The sequence below is a fragment of the Ixodes scapularis genome, unplaced genomic scaffold, assembly GCF_016920785.2.
Source record: "Ixodes scapularis isolate PalLabHiFi unplaced genomic scaffold, ASM1692078v2 PGA_scaffold5__190_contigs__length_132052651, whole genome shotgun sequence".
Classification (NCBI taxonomy): domain Eukaryota; kingdom Metazoa; phylum Arthropoda; class Arachnida; order Ixodida; family Ixodidae; genus Ixodes; species Ixodes scapularis.
The window spans coordinates 70,811,713-70,834,563 of record NW_024609880.1 but is presented as its reverse complement, the minus strand read 5'-3'; the positions used below and the strand labels follow the sequence as shown (position 1 = coordinate 70,834,563).

Below are 22,851 nucleotides of genomic sequence, written 5' to 3'. Positions count from 1 at the left end.
CTTTAAATTTATCGTACAAACGGTAACAAACGTAGCGAGATACCCAAGTCTGGCAAAATATCGCGGTACAAGGGATACACCGTGAATGTATTTCACTGCTGAGATACAAATACATTTTTCAAATGTATCTTGATACAGAGATACATATACTCGAAAGTAGCTCTAAGATACTATCGCGATACATTTGTATCGCGATACTGCCTAGCCCTGATCTTGTGCAACCGTCTGCTGAGGTTCTCAGACATCCGTAATGATCTCCAATGGGCGCGCCTTGATCGCTTGGTAGCTCATTCGCGATACTTTTTTTCTCCACGCTATCAGACGATGTGGGATGCTTCTGAAGCCATGGCTCCACTGCCCAAAGTGGGGGCAGGAAACGTGCCGTGCAGCGCTCACGCTGACCTTCCCAGTTTTTCTTGGACGCTGGCCAAGTGTTTCACCATAGTCACTTTGGGGTAAGGTACCCGTTGAACTCCACAAGCCACAGAGTTAAGCTTCCGAGGGGCTGCTGGAACCTCATTACTATAGCGCTAAACATTTCTTGAAAATTTAAACCTTTTTTTTCTGTGGTAAGGGAATGTCAACCTGCCCGACCGACAACAGTGCTAAGATGTGATTAAGCTACAGTGTTTGTGAACATAAATATGTATGGGCGTTTTACACTTGAAAATTGATCAGATGCCCCTATGTTCGAGAACGTTTTTAGTAGAAATAAGTGCACCGCGGCACTGGGGATGGAAGAATACACACCTGAGACCAGTCATGTGTCCCATAATAATGAAATTCAGCGCATGCTAGTTTTCAATTTAATTTATTTAAGGCTTTTGCCTGCATCAAATTTCGGACAAAAAGTAGGGACAAAAAATGACAAGGACATATCAGTAAAAATAAAAATAAAAATAAAGGAAACGCATTGGGACGGGAGCAATCAGGATAGTATGACCATAAAGGTAACAATCAAATGCTGCAATTGTTATTAAAAAAATGTCGCACCTCTGCGGTAGTTACATGGATGTAATATGCAATATTTCACATGACTGACAAAGTTAATTTAACATGTGATCGTAATTTTCACATTTTCGAAGGAAACTTGCTGAAGTTTCTTTGGGATATAGGAAATAACGATGCAAGGGTAATATTTCTACTTTTGTTGCGTGCTCGTTTAGCAGTTATAATATGGCTCTGATCACAAAATGAAATATCGAATCTAAACGTCATATTTGCTTCAAAGGAGCGAGTTTGTGTGAAGATTTGTGTGAATTTTGGAGCAGTATTTATTCTATTGATTTAAAAGATACTTTATCTGACACATGTGGACCACATCATGTGTGGGAACATTACAAAATCACACATACACAAAACACATTAATTTGTGTTAGCATGTCATATGACAATCACGAGCAGAATCCCGGGCGGAAGTAATCGCGTCTACAAAGCCGTCAAGTGACGGGAGGGTCACAATTTCACTTGACAGGGAGATCGCTCACTAACTGCCTGCAAAAAAAAAAAAAAAAAAAGATATAGTATATATACTTGAAAACAACGGGGTTAAGTTTTAACTGTTTTAATACCATTTTATGATTTAATCGAAAGAACTGGTTGTTGAAACTTTCGTAAATCTTTCACTCTTAACATTCAACTTTTTTTTTTTTTTTTTTTTACGAAATAATGTAGAGATTATACCACCTGTCATTTTTAGGTGTATCTATTTTTGCTAGTTGCTGGACATTTTTTTCTTTATTACCAATGGACATACCCTTACCGCCCAGGTTTCTGGCATCTCGATACGGTTTTGTGAAAGGCAGGGAGGTGAAAGGGCTGGATCTGTTCACGTCCCACGTCAGTTTGTCAGCGCTCATCTTTCTCAACTTGAGCCAAATACCGCTGGGCTCCGTCCAATGGGACCTCGTCCTGGGAATCCTGTTGGGCAAGGCCGTCATCTTTGTCCTGGTGCTGGTTATCATGGTGGCCGCAGGACGACCGGGAAATCTTGCCAACGCCGGACTCTATGCCATTTTCGTGACTCAAGTCAACGACTTCGGCTTGGCTTACCCCCTGGGTAAGTGAGCGATTGCGCGTTATATATACCGCTGCTTCAAGAGGAATTCAAAGGCCTAATCTGCCCACTGATCTCTACTATAGGGGGCTGGATTGCGTTTAGCCGCGCTCCGAGTCTAGCCAGTGCCTGGTCTGGCGCGAGTGAAGCCACTGGAAGTTTGATGCCTGTCCCGGAAGTTGAGTTTCTGCTGGGTTTTATCGTGCGTTTAGTTCATGTTTTGGTTCAGGCTTTCTTGCATTTTTACGTGGGTTTTAATAATCCCTTTTAATATTCAATTATGAGAATGAGGCATTTGAACGTGGGGCATGTAGAATTAATCAATTAGAATATCAAAATTCTCACAGATCAAATGGCTTCCAAGAAGACTTCTCCGGCCTGCATAAACTGTTATTGCACAACAAGCAGGCTCTCTTCATATAACAAAAGCAAATCAAGCGCCTTGGAGACTATTTGGACCACCGCTCGTAAGAGTGGGAAAGCCTGTCAAGCGCTCATTCCGGTGGCTTCATACATGTTTGCTCAATGCGTTATCCAGCCCACTAGTGGAGATCAGTGAATCTGACTGAAGGATTTTATGCGGCGAGAAACTTCGTCTGCTTCTATCGTAGCGGGTACAGTGTGTAACAGCGTCGAGCTTTGGTTGGAAAGATACAGGGTATAGTGCAAAAGACTGCTGCCTTTTTCTCTACTCACTGTATCCATCCAATCAGGGCGAACAAGATCGTCATCTCCGTTTCACAGTGACGTCAGGGTCAGGCAATCGGGCGCCGAACGCCATGTATCGTCTGCTAGTCCTATAATGACTGTTTTGCCTTTTTTTACAATTTACGAAAAACCACCGTTTTTTTTACAAATGAAGACTGATTGTTAGGAAAAGGAGAACGGAAATACTCTGAAGTATATATATATATATATATATATTATTTTTTACGACTAACAACTAGCAGACGAGCTTCAACAAGCGAGGAAGTCACGGCCGAGATCTCGTCTGTTTACTGCTGCCACCGCCGAAGACCTGACTTTTTTGATATTCATAAACGATCATGCCCCCCCCTCCCCCCCCCCCCCCCCCTTCACATTTCTTCCTCTGCTCATCTCTCTGCTGACGATTGTGTCGTGCACAGAAGAATAACAACTCCCAATTACCTTTTGACATTGCAGAATTGCAATAATAAAATAAGCAGTGCGTTACATGGCAGATGTTCTTTACCATCAGTGAATGTAAATGCACGTGTTTCTCTCGTTCTCCATTTTATCCCCAGCCGAATTTCGCTCTTCAAGCCGTATTCCTTGTTTATACCAATGAGTACAAGTGTCTAGGAATCCACGTTACTTCTGACATATCCTGGCGTACTCACACTAATAATATCATAGCTTCAGAATACCGCACTTTAGGATATTATCATCGCAACTTCAAATTCGTCTCTCCTGTCCTTAAACGTCTTCTCTGTGTTACCCTTGTCCGGCCCAAATTCCAAAATTAAAATATGTGCCTTCGATTTGGAGTTTTCACCAAATAATTTTACCAAACCTAATTGAAGTGGTTCAGAACCAAGACGTCCATTTCGTCCTAGCTAATTACTCACATCTCCTCCAGTGTGTCCGCCATGAAAGCTCAACTTAACATTCACGATTTTTATTCGTCCTAACTGCCTTTGTCTTTTAGTTATTACAAAATAGCCGGAACGCATTGCAGCTCAACGGCCTCCCTCTATTATGCCCTTCCCGACGCCACTGTAAGCTGGAATGACCTTTTGGAGAATAGTGTCACATCAGCAACGGCACCTTGCTTCGGAGCGTTAAAACTTGTAACTAATCTGCTTACTAACACCTACTCCCCTCTGTAATGCCCATGGCCCTGAAGGTATTTGGAATAAATAAATAAACTAATCGCCTTACTAACACCCACTCCCCTTTGAAATGGCCGTGACCTTGAAAGTACAGGGTGTCAAAAAAGAAAATTTGCACGGTCTTTTTTTACCGCAAAAATAAACTAGGCATCGCCGAACGCTCATTCTCCGCCCAGAGGTAGCGCTAGGGGTCACAACCAGATGCCAAAGTTTCAGCCTGATCCGATAACTTGATCAAAAGTTATAAGTGATTTTCTGAAAATTTCAACGGGAAAATGGCGGCCGACGGAGTTTTCGAACACATGGGGCTCTATGGCACCAGAAACCGAAAACGGGCAAAAATGGGCTCCATTTTCCCAATGAAATTTTCAGAAAATCACTTATAACTTTCGATTAAGTTACCGGATCGGGCTGAAACTTTGGCATCTGGTTGTGACTCCTAGCTCTACCTTTGGGCGGAGAATGAGCGTTCGGCGATGCTTACTTTATTTTTGCGGAAAAAAAGACCATGTAAAGTTTCTTTCGTGACACCCTGTATTTGGAATAAATAAATAAATAAGGCTGCGGGGGCGGAGCTCCGTTGGGTTTGACGCACATGTGATCAGTCTCTTTATACTGTGCGAAGGGCGCGTTTCGGCGGACTTCCTGGCCGGATAGACTCGGTCAGTTGGCTCCTGATCCCGCGACCCTGCGCGTGTTCCTCGGCATGCTCTGGTTCACCGATTCTATAAAGGAGCTCGGTCTGAAAGACTTTGAAACGAGATGCCGAACCGGTGCGAGCTTAAACGACAGAAAACACGGGGCTCTGTACTCAGGGTTCCCCAACGTTATACATCGTACAAAATACAGTCTGCAGATACCGTTTTAGGCGTGATTCCTTCTTTTATGATGGTCGTGCCACATTGGTCGTACAAACTACAGACATGTTCGAAGTACACATGCCTGGAACATAGGTTGTGATGTGCCTCCTGTCCGCATATACTCTCGTCATCATGTCTGCATCCGATGCCACCATGTAAGAGGAGGAGAGGGAAGCTGCTTTTGTAAGAATATTGAGTGACGGGTTAATCTTCTACAATCTTCTGGGAGGAGAATAGCGACGTCTGTACAAAACCCAGAGGCATAGAACAGGATCCCGACAAGTGAGGATCTCCCTCTTCCCCTCTTCTCCGGTGCTCATCGGAGCGTTCTTTGAGTGACGTCACGTGCAACCCATGTATAAGCAGCGCGACTGCAGCTGTAGGATGGTGCGTGCAGTTTTCGCACACGCTACAGAGCGAAACATGTTAAGCTTAGAGGTTTATTGATTTGATGGACACCATTGGGTGAAATAGCCTTAAAGTGCAGAATTGTGTTGAGCATAATTGCGTGGGCAAGACTCATCTATACACTTCCCCTCGAGTGCCAGAAGGTTTGCTAAGTTTCCCCCTTAAGCTGAGATTACGGTGCTACGCGCTTGCCGGACCAATGAATCGGCCCCAGTTCATCGCCTGATTCCGAAGCTCTTTACGCTTGGGTAATGCCGATTGCTCCGATCAGGTGGCGCAAGGAACACGCATGACTGATCTAACGAGCATCCACCGCATTGTCGGCTTTTGTGAGAACGGCGTATAGATGTGGAATCGCGGATGGTGCTCGGATTACACGCGCCATCGTGCAATAGAGGCGCGTTCTCGAGCAAGATGCTTGCTCGGAGTATTTACAACTTTAATTACGTGTTTTCTATTACGTTTTTTTTTGTATAAGTATGACAGTCCGCCGGAAAAGTGCGAAGGAAAAAAAAAAAAACACAACATAATAGAAACAGACAATCAAATTACCGCAGGTAAAATTTCATGATCAGTTTAAAAGACTTAAAATGTTCCATACCGCTGAGACCGGTCACGTATGTTGCACAAAACTTGCGTTCCCTTAATCTTTTCTAGAAAGATGACGAAGTGTATAAAGAAGGTAGTGTTAAACGTGTAAGAACAGCAGACATATCAATAAAAGGAAACAGCAGAAGACCAGGCAATGACGATCTCTGCAGATACGAAGTCCTCACATAGACTTCTCAATTGAGGAAGATTTTGGCCATACGAGTAAAATGGTGAGAATTATTTGGTTGTTTTCACAATAAACGTATTCACACGAGCCTGCGAGGAAGGGATACTCTTTTCATGTCCTAGAACGTGCGACCCTTGAATTTCTACGGGTATAGAAAGCCTCCCTTTCCAGTATCTTTTTTTTTTTTACCCATTGTAATTTTTACCTTTGCGGGTCATCACGCAATAGAATTCAAATAAACAAGCGACAGTCGCATCACTGCACCCTCCGATCTGAGCTTTAGCGGCCAAGTTTAGCTTGCACTGAACACACTGTTCTAGAGCGAAACCTCCATTCTCATCACCTAGGAAATGGATTCAGATTGCGCAATTCATGCAAGCACATCTACAAAAAAAAAAAAAAAAAAAAAAAAAAAAAACTTGTTTGCTTACGTTACGGGTATACGACCATGAATAAAGAAGCTTACTTAATGGTGCCCTGGGGAGGTTTCTGCAATTCCCAAAATATGGAAATAACTCATTCTGCGGGCTCTAATAAGCATCCTAGAAATCCATAAATTATAACGATGCCCGCCCGATTTTCCTATTAAAAAGCAATCAAAGACCGAAATTATTTCCGGCGATGGGAGGAGCATTGTGCCGATGACCAGGACGGCATGTGACCAATGAAAACGCTGCATTTCATTGAGATTGCAAACGTTATTGCAAAATATGTATGGTTTTTGGAGATGATAGAGGCAAGTAAAGAGTAATCGAAAAATGTTAATTTTTCGCGGAGGGGGAAAATAATGCTGCAATTATCGTCTCAAAAACAACAAACAATGCTTTTTTTTTCCGCGTGAGTGCAGTCTGGTAGTCAGCTCTCGAGCGCGCGCTTGCAGGGTTGAATCGTAGACCGGAGTCTATTAGCGGCGAGATGTTTTGGTGGCGCCCTCCTATGGTTCCTCTCGTGACGTCATTACCTTACGAACAACAAGTTCGGCGGTGTTTATAATTAGCATGATGGAAGCTTAAGATCATTGCGCTCTGAAACCAACACTGCCAACACCGTCAAAATTGAAGTTCTCACATTCCTCTTATTTCTGTCGATGAGAAAACCTTTGCTGACGTCATAGCCAATCATGGAAGGCTGACCACAGCGACGCTTTTGATCGCGCACGTCGCCAATAGGTAACGTGCCGCGTGCACTCGGCATATCACTCCGCGGTTCCACCGGTCGGAAGCGCGTGAGGATCCAGGGGTGGAACTCATGAAATGCACTTGGGAGCAGCCACGGGAGCAGCTGAAACCGCTGTTTTGGAGCAGGTTGGGAGCAGCTAAAATTACGTTCTGGAGCAGGCTAGGAGCAGCTCAGATCAGTTTTCATTGCACTTCAGCTTGTGTCTTAGACAAGCACGGGAGCAATTTCAATCGTGCTTAGCAGAACAGATAAACATGAGTGGTTAGGGACCTAGGTAGATGGGAGAACAGTGTAACAGATGCGAAAACTTGAAACTTCGTGAGCCTTAATGAGAATCAAAAAGCAAATACCCTATGTTTCTGAAGATAGCGTCCTTGATATCTTCTGAGTGGCTTTCAGCTGCTCAAAACGCCAACCAGCACTGCTTATCGCACAACCCAGACGTGCTCGACATAGTAATTATATGTGCGAACCACGTGACGTGCGTAAGCAACGGACGTCCAGTTGCACGGAGGAACAGGGCAACAAATTTCGAGTTTATCCTATTGTGCAACTCGATATCGAAGCAGCAGACTACGATTAACGAAGCTATCGTATTTGAAGCGATAAGCAGGAGCAAGGTTAAAGTACGCCGAGTAGATCTACCACTCGCGTAAGAGCTGCTGGCCGGCAAGGTTTCGGATCGGATTGCGTTTTAGTTCTATCAAATCACGATTTATCTTGCGAGTATAAGGTTCCAACTTCTAACGATGAAGTACTAAAAGGAGTATATTGCTCATTTGTTTTCAACTGGCTGACGTCCGGATCCCGGGCCGCAGAGCCTCAGGCAACCTCACGCTTAACGACTCGACCTCACCTCAGCCGACTTGCTTAACCGTTTATGGTTGAAGAATAACAATCCAGTCCCAGGTGGTGTAGCGCTTGGAATGAGAGTTTTTATCGCGCGCTTTCAACTCGGGATACACAGGGAGAATAAACAGAAACAAAGGATTGCAAGGCCGACCAGGCTAAACGCGCTCATTGTTGCCAATCGAGTCAACAAAACCGAAACCAAGACAAAATAAAAAGTTTTTTGGCGCACGTTTTGCGAATTGGCGCATAATGGCGCGAGGTATTGGCTGTGGCGCAGTTTCTGCAACATGACGCAAGATGGCGCAAGCACATGCGTCTGGCGCAAAATGGCGCAAATGGCGCAGCCGTTCCACCCCTGGGATCCTTCGCTGGCCATTGACTGATAGTGGTCCTGGTGTCAGAACATGCTCCAACCATCCCCGGAGATGAAATCGGTGTGTTGCGATTTTTGGTTTCTTTTTGAATAGGGAATCTGTCTCGTATCGTGCTGATTCAGGGATTTTAGGATGCTTAAAGCCAGCAGAATGAGCTATCGCCATATTTAGGCCATCTTAGAGACCTCCTCGGGGAACCTTTAAGGCAGCCTAAGAATTTGCATCTTTTTACGGTTGTGCGGACTGACGGTGTAACTAAAAGTATACCAAAAGTATTGCAGATTAACTCCAGTAAACGGGATCACCCCTAGCGGCGCATGTGCTGTATGGGTGTTGGAAAGGTTCAAGCCATCATGCAGCAACATGCTGTTTGGGTTACGTTGTTACCAGTCGTTATTGATTCAGGTGAAGGGACTTGCGTAGTCATTTTTCTGTCGAGTATTAAATTGTCCGGCCCTTGTTTCAGTGACCGGCTGCTTTTGTCGTATTAGGGATACATAGCGGAAATCGATAGACGCTGGAACTTTGCATGAATTGCACGAAAACCCGCATATTCAATTCGCAAGTTTCAGCGATGGTGGTACCGCGGTGTGAGAATCGCGCTTCCTAGCTCCTGGATGAACAGCTTCACGATAAATGTGCTTGCCTAGACCTTCCTGACGTGAAAAAATAAAATAAGGCTCTAATACTGCTCCATATATAGCAAAACTGGAATTACTCAATTACGCGTCGTAGTCAGAGCCTCGTACTTCTGTTCTAGGACGATCATCCAGATGGCAGCTATATCTGGACAGGCGGCAGTGCGCCCCCTATAGGTCGTAAAAGTTGCGAATGTCGTTGGGCCTGTAGAGCGACCTAATAATACCTGACAGTGTTAACCCTGTAGTGTGGGGATTGACAGCCCAAAACACCTAAAATTCAGCCTGACAAAACAGAGAAATAATTGTAATTGTAATTTTTAGTTCGCGATTGCAATGCTGAAAAAGTGAAGAAGTCAGCGAACGTTGACCTCTTCGCCTTTCTGTTTTAGCTTTCTCTTTTTCTTCTATTTCTTGCTGCCTCTTTTTGGCCTCGTTATGGGGTCAGTGTTAGCGTTTCCCAAAGGGGCACGTTAGTGGCGTTTCCCAAGGGTTATGCTAACTCATTCCCTAAGAATTCACCAATAAATCTTCCTTCAATTTTTTTCGCTCCTTTCCTGTACTCTGCCTGTCGGTGTACGTCGACGCCCTTGGGTACGACCATATCCTTATGACCCCTGGAAAGAATCACATCCATACGACTCGTAGAAGGAACCGCATCCATATCACTTGTGGAAGAAACCACATTCATCGTTTCAACCACAGACACACGCATCACAGCCCACGCACTGCTATTTCGGAAACCCAGAGTGAAGAACATCGGGCGGCGGGAGAGCGGCAACTGAGCACGCCCGCATTCCACGGCGCCGCGTCCTCTAGCTCCGCACCAACTGTGCGACGGTCCTTTGACGAAAACGAAACCGCTCGTTTTGACGACAACCCGGTGGTGTCTGTCAGTTTGTCAGTGCCGGGGAGAAAGGGAGAGGGTGACACGTGCTGACGTCAGCACTTCGGACCAATGGGAGCGTCTCACGCGTCAGCCTCTCCTTCTCCCTCTCTTCCCGGCGCTGACAACCCGACAGACACCGCCGAGTTTTCGACAAAACAAGCGTTCCAATGCGAATGCATAAAAAAAAACCTATACCCATTTTTACGTTATACCGCGGTCACGCTGCTCAGTCAGTCTGCAGACACTGTCTGAGGACGGTTCTGCCACGTTGGTCATGCAAAAACTGTCTGCAGACAAGTTCGAAGAATACATATGGAGGAAATAATCATGCACCGAGCATGTTTGGGGCGAGTCCGTAGGTAATTCTGCCATCGTGTCTGCAGCGAACAACGTGCCCTTTACATGATGTATAAGCAGTGCGACTGCGGATTATTTATACTAGACAGTTATTTTAAGGGGTAGCCCACACTGGCACCAATATGCAGCAATACAAAAAAAAAAAAAGAACAAAAAAACTTGCAACTGCTATTGAACCATATACGTATGCTACACCCACCCATCCGTTCCAGTGGACTCCGTGTACAGAAGCAGCCGGCGGCCAGACTACGCCTCGTACATGTACCTGGTGGCCCCGTTGTCTTTGGGCCTGTTCAACCCGATTGGATTCTTCCTGGTCGAAGTGGAGAGGGTGCGTTCCAAAATGGCGAGCGTCGTTCTGTCGGGCCAGAAATCCCACCTTGTCAAGCAGCTGGCCAAGGCGGCTCTCGTCGTGTCCCTGAGGGTTTGTGCTCATCCGCACGTCTGGACCTCGGTGCTGGCCATCGGCGTCAGCTCCCTGATGGGCAGAAGCAAGCTCCCGGAGCCGCTCGTCAACGCTCTCACGGTGAGCTTTTTTTTTGTATTTTGCGTACGTTTTTGTTGTAAGAATTTAGGTGCCGTTTTTCGCTGCTACAGACAACGCCGACTTCGCTGCAAGGGACCCCCCCCCCCCCCCCCCCCCCCCCAGTTAATGCTTTCGCATTAAAAAGGAATTACGAGACAAAGAGCGGGTGAAAATATCCCGTTACGCTTTAGGAGCAATTTGAAGCCTGACTCCCATAGTTCGAGAATAGCGGTTTGCGGACCTCTTATTGGCTGCAAACAACGATGGCTCGAGCAGAGGCATATTAATTACCCTTGTCAAACGGGTACTCTTAATCGCAGTTAAGTATGACTGAGGTCAGACTTAACTGCTGAACATGGGTACCCTGGTGTTTTCCTTATATTTTCAGGCTTTGAACATTTGCTAAATACACCGACAAATATATTGCAGAAGTAGTAACCCAAATATCGAGCTTAAATAAATTTGTATTGGCGAAGTTATCGAATTTACCATTTTGGTCCTCACGTGTTTGTCAAAGTGGAAGCTTCTAGTGGCGACAATGAAAAAGTGACTTTAGCGGAAGGCAGAAATTCACTCTTTGAACTGTGGTCATTGTTTCCAAATGACCACAAGCAGTTTCATGGTGTCAAATGTATGCTTTGGAAGCTCGCTCTAGCACCCCAGAGCAGCACGAAAAAAATGCTCTACATAGTCCATATTTAGACAGCCCGCTCGACCTGCTTCGACTGACGTCACGGTACTGAAAAGCGCGGGTATATTTCAGTGCTGGTTTTGGCGTCATTTTTACTTGCCGATTTCACAATAACGCTTCTGAATTTAGCGATACTAAATAACATACCGGAAAGGGTAAAGGCTCGTGATTACGTAAATAGAGTCCGTTGGGATAGCTCAGGCCCCATGAACCGAAGTTACGCTCAAATGTGGTTAACAGTCACTGCGAAATGTACACGGTCTACACGGGCACCCTTAACCGCAATCAATAACCTCACTAACACCTGCCCGTGTAAGTTGCCGTACTATACTTCTGCGGCTACGCATTCCAAGGTATAGGGGCGCACGTGCGCTTGAGCATCTGAAATGTCTATCAAAACTGTGCACACGCACTCTTGACTTCTGATATAGCTATCTTAGAGCATATAGTGCGGTAAATGTGGTGAGACAGTTAAAAAAGCCAGTAATTCTGACGCGGCACTGGTCTCACAGTTCACATAAATGATAACAACTACGAAGGGCAATACGAATTCTGCAATATATATTCCCAGACTTCACATTGCATTGCCCGCTCGAGGAACCGCGTACGTTTTATGATATACGTCTAGCAGGGAAGACATTGAACTGGGCAATGTCCAGGTCGATGTCTTCACGCTAGACGCTATGTTTGCGCGTCTCTTGTGGCCTTTGTGATTACATGATGTCGGCGGTTGGCTCGATGGAACAAGACTTTCCAGCGAATTTGTCATTACTGACGTTTCAGCGTGTTGCCCAGGTCGCTCTGAACGCGAGCTACGTAACCCCTGGAATCAAACATTGTGCGTTTATCGACGTTCACCAGCAACGTAGATGGAAGCCTCGCTTCTCTCAAGGAAGTCAGGCCTCTGGAAGGTCGCGTATACGCCAAAACGTCGCCTCAGATTTGAAACGCAGTGAATAACAATCGGTGCAAACCATTGTCAGTCCGATTCTTGTCTGCTGAAACCCGAGCGTTGTGCGTTTAGCTGACAGATGACACAGCACAACCTGTTTTAGACCTGTATTTGACCGATGGTGGCGACCCCTACAGGTCGCTGGAGTTGCGATTACCCAGACAAGCATATTCGCAATGAGACAGACCGTCAGGAATGCCAGCTTCCCCAAGGCTCTCTAGATGAGGTCGCGGTGCGGCATTTATCGTGATTCACTCAGGGCCCTTGGCTAATGCACAACAGGTGTCGTTAACTTTGTCCAAACTGTTTCATACCGTGGCGACGAAACGGGAAAAGGGGATACTTGTTGCAACAAATACGTCACTAGGAAGAATACATTCTACACCACTTATCTGCATTAGACAGCGCGACTACAGCACCAACTCTTCACCTAGCGGTGTGAGCACCGCTAGGAGTCCGAAAGAACGCATGCGCATCACGATGTCAACGCTGTCGCGCTCTTGCGCGCCATCGGGGGAGAGGGCTGTGGCCGGCGCACGTAGCTCAATGCTGTCCAAACAAAACTCGTTTACTGCTGCGCAAAAAAAAAAACAAAAAAAAAAAAAAACGATTGGGGTTTAGATTTGCCAAAATTAAAAAAGTTAATGTTTTGGCGCGCGTGTACATTTTCAGGGTGAGGACATCAAGTACGCAAACATCACGACCGTACTTCTCGCCTCCTCGCTGTTGTCTTCTCCCTCTTTTTTGATTTGTTTTTGTTTAAGGGAGGGTGGGATCGCGATAACTGAAGTCACGGGACAAAGCTCTCTGTAGAAATCCGATCTTGACTCAGATTTCTTAAAAAGTGCTTCAGCTTCCCTTTAGGCTCGGAGTGAGTATTAGGCTCCCTCATAATCCCTTCATGCGCCCAGTTGCTCTGAAGCTCTGAAGCAACATCCCAAAGCATTTTTTTTTCTCCATACAAAAGCCCCCTGTAGCCGCGAATGCCCACTGTAGCTCCAAAACAACTTATGTTTCACCTCAAGCAACATAGATGGCGGCGCGCGTCCTGATCCCAGCTATACACCATGTTTGGTTTGGGTTGGCAGCGATATGTATCTGAATACGCCGCCAAGATGGATAAGATTCTAAATATCTTGCCCTAAAATGTTCCCTCAGAAAAAGAAAAAGTCTGAAAATGTTTTTAAATTATAAAGACAGAGGTATGTTTAATAAGTACTAACATTCAATGTTTTACTTACCCCAACGTGGAACACAAACTGTTGTTTCTCTGGAGCAACAGTGGTCACTCGCGTCACTACTGGCTCCGAACATTATGGTTCAGACGTACTCCAAAGCCTGCTGTTTTTGTGTAATCTACAGTGTGCACATTAAGCGCAATTGTTATTTCTACAATTATGAAGAGTTCAAAAAAGAAAATGAATGACAGGCTTTTAGTATAGCATACTATAGTTTTTGTTTTGTTTTTCTGCTTTATTTCTGTCGTTGGCATTCGTCGTGAGCCATCGCCTGTCGTGGCAATCGCTTTCTTTTATTTAGTGAATAATCACGTAACAATTACTAAAATAAATTCGGAGTTTTTATGGGCTAATTCAACAATCTCATTGGCTACATAGCGATAATTAGATGCTCAGGTCTGGCAGCGCCCAGCGTTTCTTAAAGTGTCTATAATTAAGCATATTAAAAAAAATTATGGAGACATCCAATACTTGGCACGCGTTCATTGTATCGTGATCGAGTATCGTTATCGGAGCGCATTTCGATTCTACTAAAACTCTCCAAAACCACAGAAGTGATTAGGACAAAGCTTTCCGGGAGGTCTGTGTAAATGGAAACCTGATGCAATTAGGAGCCGATAGGAAAACACAACGAACACCGTCGTTGTTAGCTGCACAATTTAATTTTTAAAAAGACACTTCGAAGTGTTTGCGGCGTAAGCACGACTTACGCCGCAAGCAGTTAAAGCTGTAATTATGAAAAAAAAAATCATTAATAATATACAAAGTATCTTATCAACAATTTATGGTGTAATTACTGGGGATCGACATATATTTTATGATGTTTGCGTTTATTTACATAACTTTTCTTTTGCCCTCATTTACCTCGGTTATTTAAGCGCACTGAACATTTTCGTTTTATATTCCGCTTCATTACTTACTGTCTTTCTTTCTTGTGTTTTTTTTTTACATTTCCTATACGTAATAAGGTGATAGCTTTTATGCGTTATAATTTCTGCTCGATGAAGCTAAGCGAAAAAGAAATAATGACACTTAGAGTCACTAGTTAATGTGTAAAAATGAGGTACCCATCTAATAAAAACGGGTTAAGTTACGCTAATAAACGACACTGCCATACAGTTAGCCCGTTTACTCGGAAAATGTTTCCGCAATTACCCTCCAAAAATCGCCACGTCTAAGCCTCACAGGAGACTCAAATTATGCGGTAATTTTCCTAAAATGTACTCTACTTTCCGACTTGTTCGTGCACTTTGACGGAAACGGTATACTAGTTTTGGAGTTATTTAAAGAGAATGTATTACATTCATTCCGCAAGTGTCTCGCACTTAAAGTAGATGACGTTGCTCCAACGAGCAGATTAGGTATACTTCACTCGAAGGGGACGTTTCAGCAAAAAAGATGGTCGAGCTCCGAAACACGCACTTTGCCTGTCAACTTTCAATTACTGTAACGAGCAACGGTCAGCAAGTCCTTCCTCTAATCAAACCAAAAACAACGTATACTTTCCCCACCGCAGTTTCTCTCTTTATCATCTGTCTACCTGGCGATAGCACACGGGGCAACACATATTTAAGCGTTTGTGCTGCCACGCTTCGTGAAATCAACACTTTGCAGAAGTCGTTGTATCGTCTGCTCCTCGCCAGATCCTGTTCTAGAAGCAGACGACGCAGTTAACTCTTCGCTCTGGTTGGAGAAAGAAAGTGAGTGGAGACGAAGGCAGCTAGCCTTTCCGTCTGCCTATCTATCCTTCTAATCGGTGCTCGGCGTTTTGACATCCCCACGCGCGCTGCCATTTTTCTTCCTTTTCTGTTGGGCTGCACCCAACGTTACTAAAACACTCAGTTGGGAAACTCGCCGTCGAAACCTGGGCTGCTGGCGTCCACCGAGACCGAGCTAAATGCGACAACAGCGCCACTCTTTATCGTTTGTCTGTACTGTGGTCACCTCGAGCTTTTTGAAAGCCTGTTTTTGCGTAAAAACAAACGGAAAAGACTCTTTTTGTATGGAATTTATTGGAGTTTAGTACCAAATGATGGGCGCGTGATGTTTTTATCATCTTTAGTTCGCAAGGTTTTGCGGAACAATTAATATTGTTTTCATACAACCATGCCTCAGCGGGCCTTTCAGGTAGCACGTCCTGACCTAGGTGCATTTTAACTTCGGTAGTTGAACGCGGCGCGTCCGCCGGGGAGACGGGGGTGGCACCCCTGTAACCTCTACCGCTGCGGGAGAAATGGTGGCGTTGTGTTCGTCATTAGCTCGGTGCTCGGAGACAGATTGGGGCAACTTTTTCAAAGCTGTCTCTATGGGACTTTCCCAACTGAGTGTTTTAGTAACATTGGGCCGTGCAGTGCAACGCTTTCTGAGCCTGCGCTGTAGCTTTGTTGTATGCTATATGAGGCGCTGCGCATGAGTCCAGAGCTCCGTGACTCAGCATTTTTGGCCCGAGTGATTAGCGTTGGAAAGGTCCATATTGTTGACACTGCGCCGTGGTCTAATCTGTGAACGACCTTCAGTGGTGACATGTAATGTCGCAGTTTAACTTGGCTGCTAAAGCTTAGGTAAAGTCGACCCAGAATGCTGCGCGCGTGCGCTGGACATGTCAGGAGCAAGTAACGCAACTTTCCCATTAAAAAAAAGAAGAAAAAAGTAAGCCTTTTTTTAATTTAGAGGAGAAAATTATTTTTTTTTGACTTTGCATCCTTACGTCTTCGTGAGAGGTGTCAACGAGCTATGCCTAGAGTTCACGTAAATTAAGCCTAACCTTATTTTGAGAGTCCCTCATTAATATAACCATGCGCTTGAGATAATTAGTTCCGGAAGGGGGTTACCACAGTTTCACGTACGAGGTCGCGTGCAAAGCACGCTGGAGCTTCAAAAAAAAAAAAAAAAAAGAAAAAAAACACACACACACGCGTTACTGCATTAAAAATTATAGTTAATCCTACATGTTAAGCTTGTAAGCAGCGGTGTTTGTAAGCAGCAGGTAACACACGCAGTGTTACCTGCAGACAAGGCAACAGAAATATCCGGCACGCGTCAAGCACTTTGAAAACATGTTTTGCTGGGTTTTAGTGCCTGCACCCCCGTTGCTTGGGGAGCTATCAACATGGAGCGTCCGTTTCGAGTTACAATGTGCGGCTGACGCGCGGGTATCCCGCCGTCCACGAGAACCGCACCGGACATTTGTTTATGTACTCAGTTTTACTTTACACGATGGACCGCAACGGACGGTAAACGAGCCATCCCAGTCAACCCGGCACCGCAGACATACCACCATACTACGTAATGCCCCCGAATAAAAAAAGGTAGCGACGTCTTCTTACGCATCCTGTGACGCACACACCTTTTATTTTTATGTTTTGCTTTTTTACACCTGAGGCCCTTAGCTGGACGCTTGGCGAAAACGACGGCGAGAAATCTGGCGGCCACGATTGGCCAATGGCACACTTGACCTTGGTGCCGGCCAATCATAGCCGCCGAATTTCTCGCCGACTTTTCCGCCAAGTGTCCAGATTAGGGCCCCTGCGCGTCGACTTTAGCGCCGCCTGGTTTGGCCCAAGATAGCAGACGGCCTTCCTTTACTTGAGTCAGAGCGCAGTCAAAGGATGAAAGACACGCAAATACATACACATAGGCTAAAAGCGCACTGTCAGGGTCTACCAGCCTCGAAGGATGTGCTCAAAGAAAGACGATGAAAGCCGTGACGTTGCACAGTCGGCGTTATTTGATTGGCGACATAAGCTCATAGCATGCACTGCACTCCGACAGCATAGGCATTCCTTCTCCCTCCTCCTCTAACGTGCACACCTTTTATCTTTATGTTTTGCTTTTTTAGACCCGCGCGTCGACGGTAGCGCCGCCTGTTCTGGCCCAAGATACCAGGCGGCATTCTTCAAAGGATGTCTCTACTTTTCCGGATAAAGGGGCTTTAGTAACCATGTTGAATATACCTGAGACTGGGGTAGAAAAGAACATAAAAGTCGAAGAAACAAAACGGGACAGGACGACGTCTCAAACTCAGCTACCAGGTTTATTTAGTCCTCCTCCTTATATAGTCCACAAACAGCCCACCACCAACACAAAGGGGCAACTCTAACCAGTTCAACCGCCAAATCCTCCAGACAGTCACTACCAACACAAAGGGACAACCTCTAAACAGTCCAAACGCCAAACCCTGTAATTCCAAAGTAGCGCTATGGACGGCCTTCATGCGGATTCACAAAGTAACTCAGCAATCTCCACCAAAATATAACAAAAGGACCATTACCTATTCCAAAGTAACAAAGTTTCACACACACATACACACACACACAAAAAAAAACTTTTTTCTACTTAAAATGTTTCGCTTTCCTCCTCGACGAAAGGATGACACGCACTTAACCTAAAACGGTGCAAAGATGAACAGTACAGCATTTCCCCCCTCCCCCCCCCCCAAAAAAAAAAATATATATATATATTTTTAAAAAAACTTTTGGAATTTTTACCGAACTGTAGCGACGCCTGGCTTATGCAATTACCTAAAGACTTTATACGCACCATCTCCCTTACTAGCCTTTTTGTGTCATTCCTCTCCTTGTGAATGATTTTTGTCTCCGACCAAATAGCAGTGCAGTTGTTACATTCGTTGACATGTTTTGCGATTTCTGAGTTCGGTGCATTGTTCTTCACGTTTCTTTTGTGTTCACTTAATCTATCGTTGATACATCGTGATGTTTGTCCTACATACTTAAACCCGCATTCCAGTGGTATCTCATACACCACACCATTCTCGCAATTTACCGATTTTTCTCGATGGTTCTTTTTGCAATTGTTCGCACCAGTCTGAAATGGCGTCAATCTACTGAGTTTAAAATCTGAGCTGAAGACCGTGTCTACTCCAAACTTTTTCGCACATGCCTTCAAGTTGTGCGAAATTTCATGAAAATCTTTAGTACTACGCCCTGTCTGCGTCGCTGCTGAGGTCACGTGATACACACGTTGGATTGGCTGTGATGACATCGTAGCGTCCGGTGCGGTTCGTCGCACGGTGAAACGAAGTCCTGACGCTTGTGGATTTAGGAAAATGTAGAGGGTGGTCCACATCGCGTGCGTAAAAAAACCCTTGTTTTTTTTTTTTTTTTTTTTTTTTTTTTTAAGTCCGTGTGCGGTTTGCTCGATTAGTTCAAGAACAAGTAACGATATTCGTGCTCCCGCATGCGGGGAAATTGAAAATCAGGATGCAGCGCCACATGTCGCTAACGTTAATTTCTCTTTTTTTTTTTGTTGTTTGTCTGCGTTCGTTACTTTAAAATAGATTACCCTTTCTCTGCACTTTCACTTTTCCTTTAGGGCACCTTATCAGTTTTGATACCGGAGACAAGGGACGAACAACATACAATAACCTACGGGGCGGTTTGCCATTAGCGAGGGAAAAGGCATTATCCGGTCAGTTAAACTCCACGCGGTGACAATGCATGCAATCAAAATCCCAATACAAAAAATAAAAAAAAAATGGAGTGAAAACAAAAAAAAAAATGCAGTGAACACACAAAAAAATGGAGTGAACACAAATGGAGTGAACAAATAATCATAACATTCTGTTATGATTATTGCAATCACCAGTGTCTCGAGCGAAGGTTTATGCCTGCATGTCACGTACTACATAAGGCTATATAACATGATGGCTTCACAAAGGGTTGTCTTAGACCTGATATTTTAATACCACCGTTAACCACCCTGATCCATGGATCTAGACGCACGGATGGATGAATGTATAAATGAAATAATGGAATGCTAATAGTGGATGTAGTCTCTCTAACCGTCGGTAGCTTGCGCCACCTTGCGCACAATTAATGATGACTTTCAAATGCTACACCAATGCCTTGCACTAACATTCCTGCGACGTTCCTTGGGTAGGAGAAGTAATCACGGGGCTGATCTTTGTGCAAATGGGCAAAACAGAAAGAAAAAAAAAAAAAAAAAAAAAAAAACCGAATTAACAATACTATATTGGCTGTCTCAGGCATTTCCCAAAGAGATTCTAAAGGCATAGCATTTATAGGACCTCTTTCCGCTGCTTTCTCCCCGTGAACAGTAGGAAGGCCACTGAGGGGCATATTGGGAGCGTCTTGTGAATACACGAAACCCTCACGTTGTCACGTAATATCGTGACCCGATGTCACATAATGGTGTCACTTGATGTTATTGTGTCACGGGACCTGACATGTCGATGCCACGTCATAGCGTTACCTGACGTCACGTGACCGGGTCTCGCTACGTGACGTCGCGGAAGACCTCTAAATACTTGCATTTAGGTCGCCTTCAGACTTACGTCAGTCTCTAGGTGACTTTTTGACTTCATTGAGGCTACATCCGCGGACACGGAGTCCCTAAGACCGAAAAAATAAATGCTGCGCATTTAAAATGCTCCCCCCTCCCTCCTCTTCCACTGGCAAAAGTGTCGCTAATTCTCCTTTAGTTAACCTGGTCGGGGTTATTTCCAAATTCAGAAACCCGCTGGTGGTCGAGACCGGAGTAACGCGACAAGGACTCCTAATTTACTTCTGTCCCACCAGGTGCGCTAATGCCTCGTATTTGATAAAGTCCCTGTATCTGGGAAAAGTGGCGCATTCTCTTTCCTTCTCCTCTAAAAACCCTCCTTACCCTACCTCCAACTTCCGGTTTGCGACGGAGGCGCCCTCTGGAATTTCCCAAGCGTCTCGACGTCTCGGTCAGCTGAAGCGGTCGAGATGCCGATCGTGTGGACTTTTCTCGTCAGACAAGTGTGGCAATGACCTCATTTAGAGCTCGCATTCGTATCGGACCGTCCTGAAGCCGGTCTAGGTCTGTTCGTCCAACCGTGGATCCCAAGAGTGCTTTGGATAATCGTCCCTACCGAGTTGCATAGGTCAGTGTCTCGTGAGTGTTCGGCTTCACAGCTGGAGCGGGCGAGTTATCGATCTTGTGGACCTCTCTTGTAATACAAGTGTGGCAGTGACCTTATTTAGAGCCTGCATTCGTATCCGACCGTCCTGAAGCCGGTCTAGGTCTGTTCGTCCAACCGTGGATCCTAAGAGTGCTTTGGATAATCGTCCCTACCGAGTTGCATTAGTGTTCGGCTTCACAGCTGGAGCGGGCGAGTTGCCGATCGTGTGGACTTTTCTTGTAATACAAGTGTGGCAATGACCTCATTTAGAGCCCGCATTCGCATCCGACCGTCCTGAAGCCACTCTAGATCTGTTCGTCCAACCGTGCATCCCGAAAATACTTTGGATAATCGTCTCTACCGAGTTGCATTAGATCAGTGTCTCGTGAGTGTTCGGCTTTACAGGAATTGCAAGTCGTTTTTAATCATCATATAAAACCGCGATTTCAAATGATTGGCTACTTTTTAATACGTGTCCTTGGCGAGCTTTCGGGAGGGTTTGGCCTACGGGCGCTAAAAACAATTTGGCGGCCTAGGCAGCAAGATACTATTTTCTTTCTAATCGGGGAAGTGTTGATCTGGTTGACGCTAAGCTAGCACTTTTAAGCGGCCTGCGTTACTAGTAATGATAAAAATCGCGACGTATTTCTGTGCACACTGTAAAAATTAGCGACACCGCGGGCCTTTCGCTACGGGGCTACGCGGTGCCGCTACTTTTCCGAGCGTATAATTTTCGTTATTTGATTAAACCGTTTTTAGAAATGAAAATTTTATCAGTGTCTGTATCTTTTCTGTTATTTGTTCACACTAAAAAAGAAACCCAGGTTTAATTACAATTTACGCTGCTCTTAGACTCCTGGGCCAGCGGCCTGGTGCAGACTTGGAAACTAGCGCTCGGTTTCAGCACCTAGTTCTCGAGTAAAGCAATTGATGATTATTTCAGTAAAAGGGAATGGAGGCAAAAATAATTGAAATCACGCCCAGAGAACAATGTAAAATAAGCGAATGCGAGATCAAAATCTCCATGAAAATACACAAGCACAGATGACGCTAAAAAAAAAATCAAAGTCACAATTTTATTTATTTTACAAAACTGCCAGCCAAGTAAAAGGCCACGGCAGGAGCATTCACTACAAGTAGAACAGATGCTGAGTACAAAACAAGAGAGATCACAGAATGACAAAATAAGCTATATGACACGGAGACACACCATACACAATCAAAATGCTTTCTTAACACTTCACAAATGTGCCGGCAGCTTTACTGACAGGTGCAGTCACTTCTGCATATCATAAAATACTTCTAAAGCCTTTACACCTACTACTGCTGTAACTGGTACGGTACACCTGTAGACAATAAATTGTACAAACCACATGGAATTGAACATCGAGCTACTTGATGAGATGCATACTTAAGATAAGGATGCACGAGGGTGTTATATGCTTCAAGTTTGGCTCACCTTGTATGCTAAAGAATCCATCAGCTTGTGCATTATGTGTGACACAAAGTCGAAGTCCTGTAGATGCCAATGATGTGTGCATTCTACAGGCAGAAGCTACCCCAATTCACCAGTACCACATTGAAACCATGGGAAACACAAGAAATATAAATCTTAAAAGCATTCTCAATGATCCCTTTACTCCATGCAGTCCCCTTCATAGTGGACTTTTCGAGACACTCAAGTTGATCTGCAACGAGAAAGCGCTTAAGTCCAAATTGTAAATTGTTTCTTCACGTTGCAACTGGTACTCCTGTTATTGTGCCAATATCAGTTTTATCTCTATTGAATTGCTTTGTAGCTCTTTGTTATTCATCAGTACATCAGAAAAACTGGCAGTCTGATGATACAGCCTGATACGAAGTGTAAACAGTGTGCCTGAAAAAGAAAAAAAAAAGAATATTATTTAGCCTGTCAAGTGGCTAGCAGTGAGACAATAAGATCAAACGTAAGTAACAGTGTGTAACTGTGCACTCTGCCTGGAAATAAACAGCAGTCGAAAATGAAAACTCATCAGCTGTTGCTGCAGCAATCTGTCCAGGACAAGCTTGAGAAGCAAGGGCCCGTAAGGCTCTGCTCAGACCTTGTTCAGGCAGCCATGGGATGGTACGCACTTCTAGAATGAATAAATGAATAGAGACGACAGTCGTTGTAGGTGTGCCTCGGTCGACTTGGAAACACTATCATTGTGCTAAACTCACCAGCAGCTGAAGGGTGGGGGTGGGGGGGGGGGGGGGGTGTTGCGAACCAGGCTCCTCTAGGGAAGCTGGAAAAGTCAGCCTCTGTACAGCACCG

At 44.9% G+C, this 22,851-nt stretch overlaps 1 protein-coding gene across 1 annotated transcript in view; it reads left to right on the top strand.

The window, feature by feature from the left end:
• The first annotated feature begins 324 nt into the window (after nt 1–324).
• Nucleotides 325–22,851, top strand: part of LOC8043199 (integral membrane protein GPR155) — a 104,283-nt gene continuing 81,756 nt past the window's right edge. Inside the window, exons 1-3 of the mRNA XM_040210111.2 lie at nt 325–455; nt 1,770–2,059; nt 10,457–10,770. Of these exons, the coding sequence (XP_040066045.2) occupies nt 325–455; nt 1,770–2,059; nt 10,457–10,770 (735 nt within the window). The remainder of the gene's footprint in view (nt 456–1,769; nt 2,060–10,456; nt 10,771–22,851) is intronic.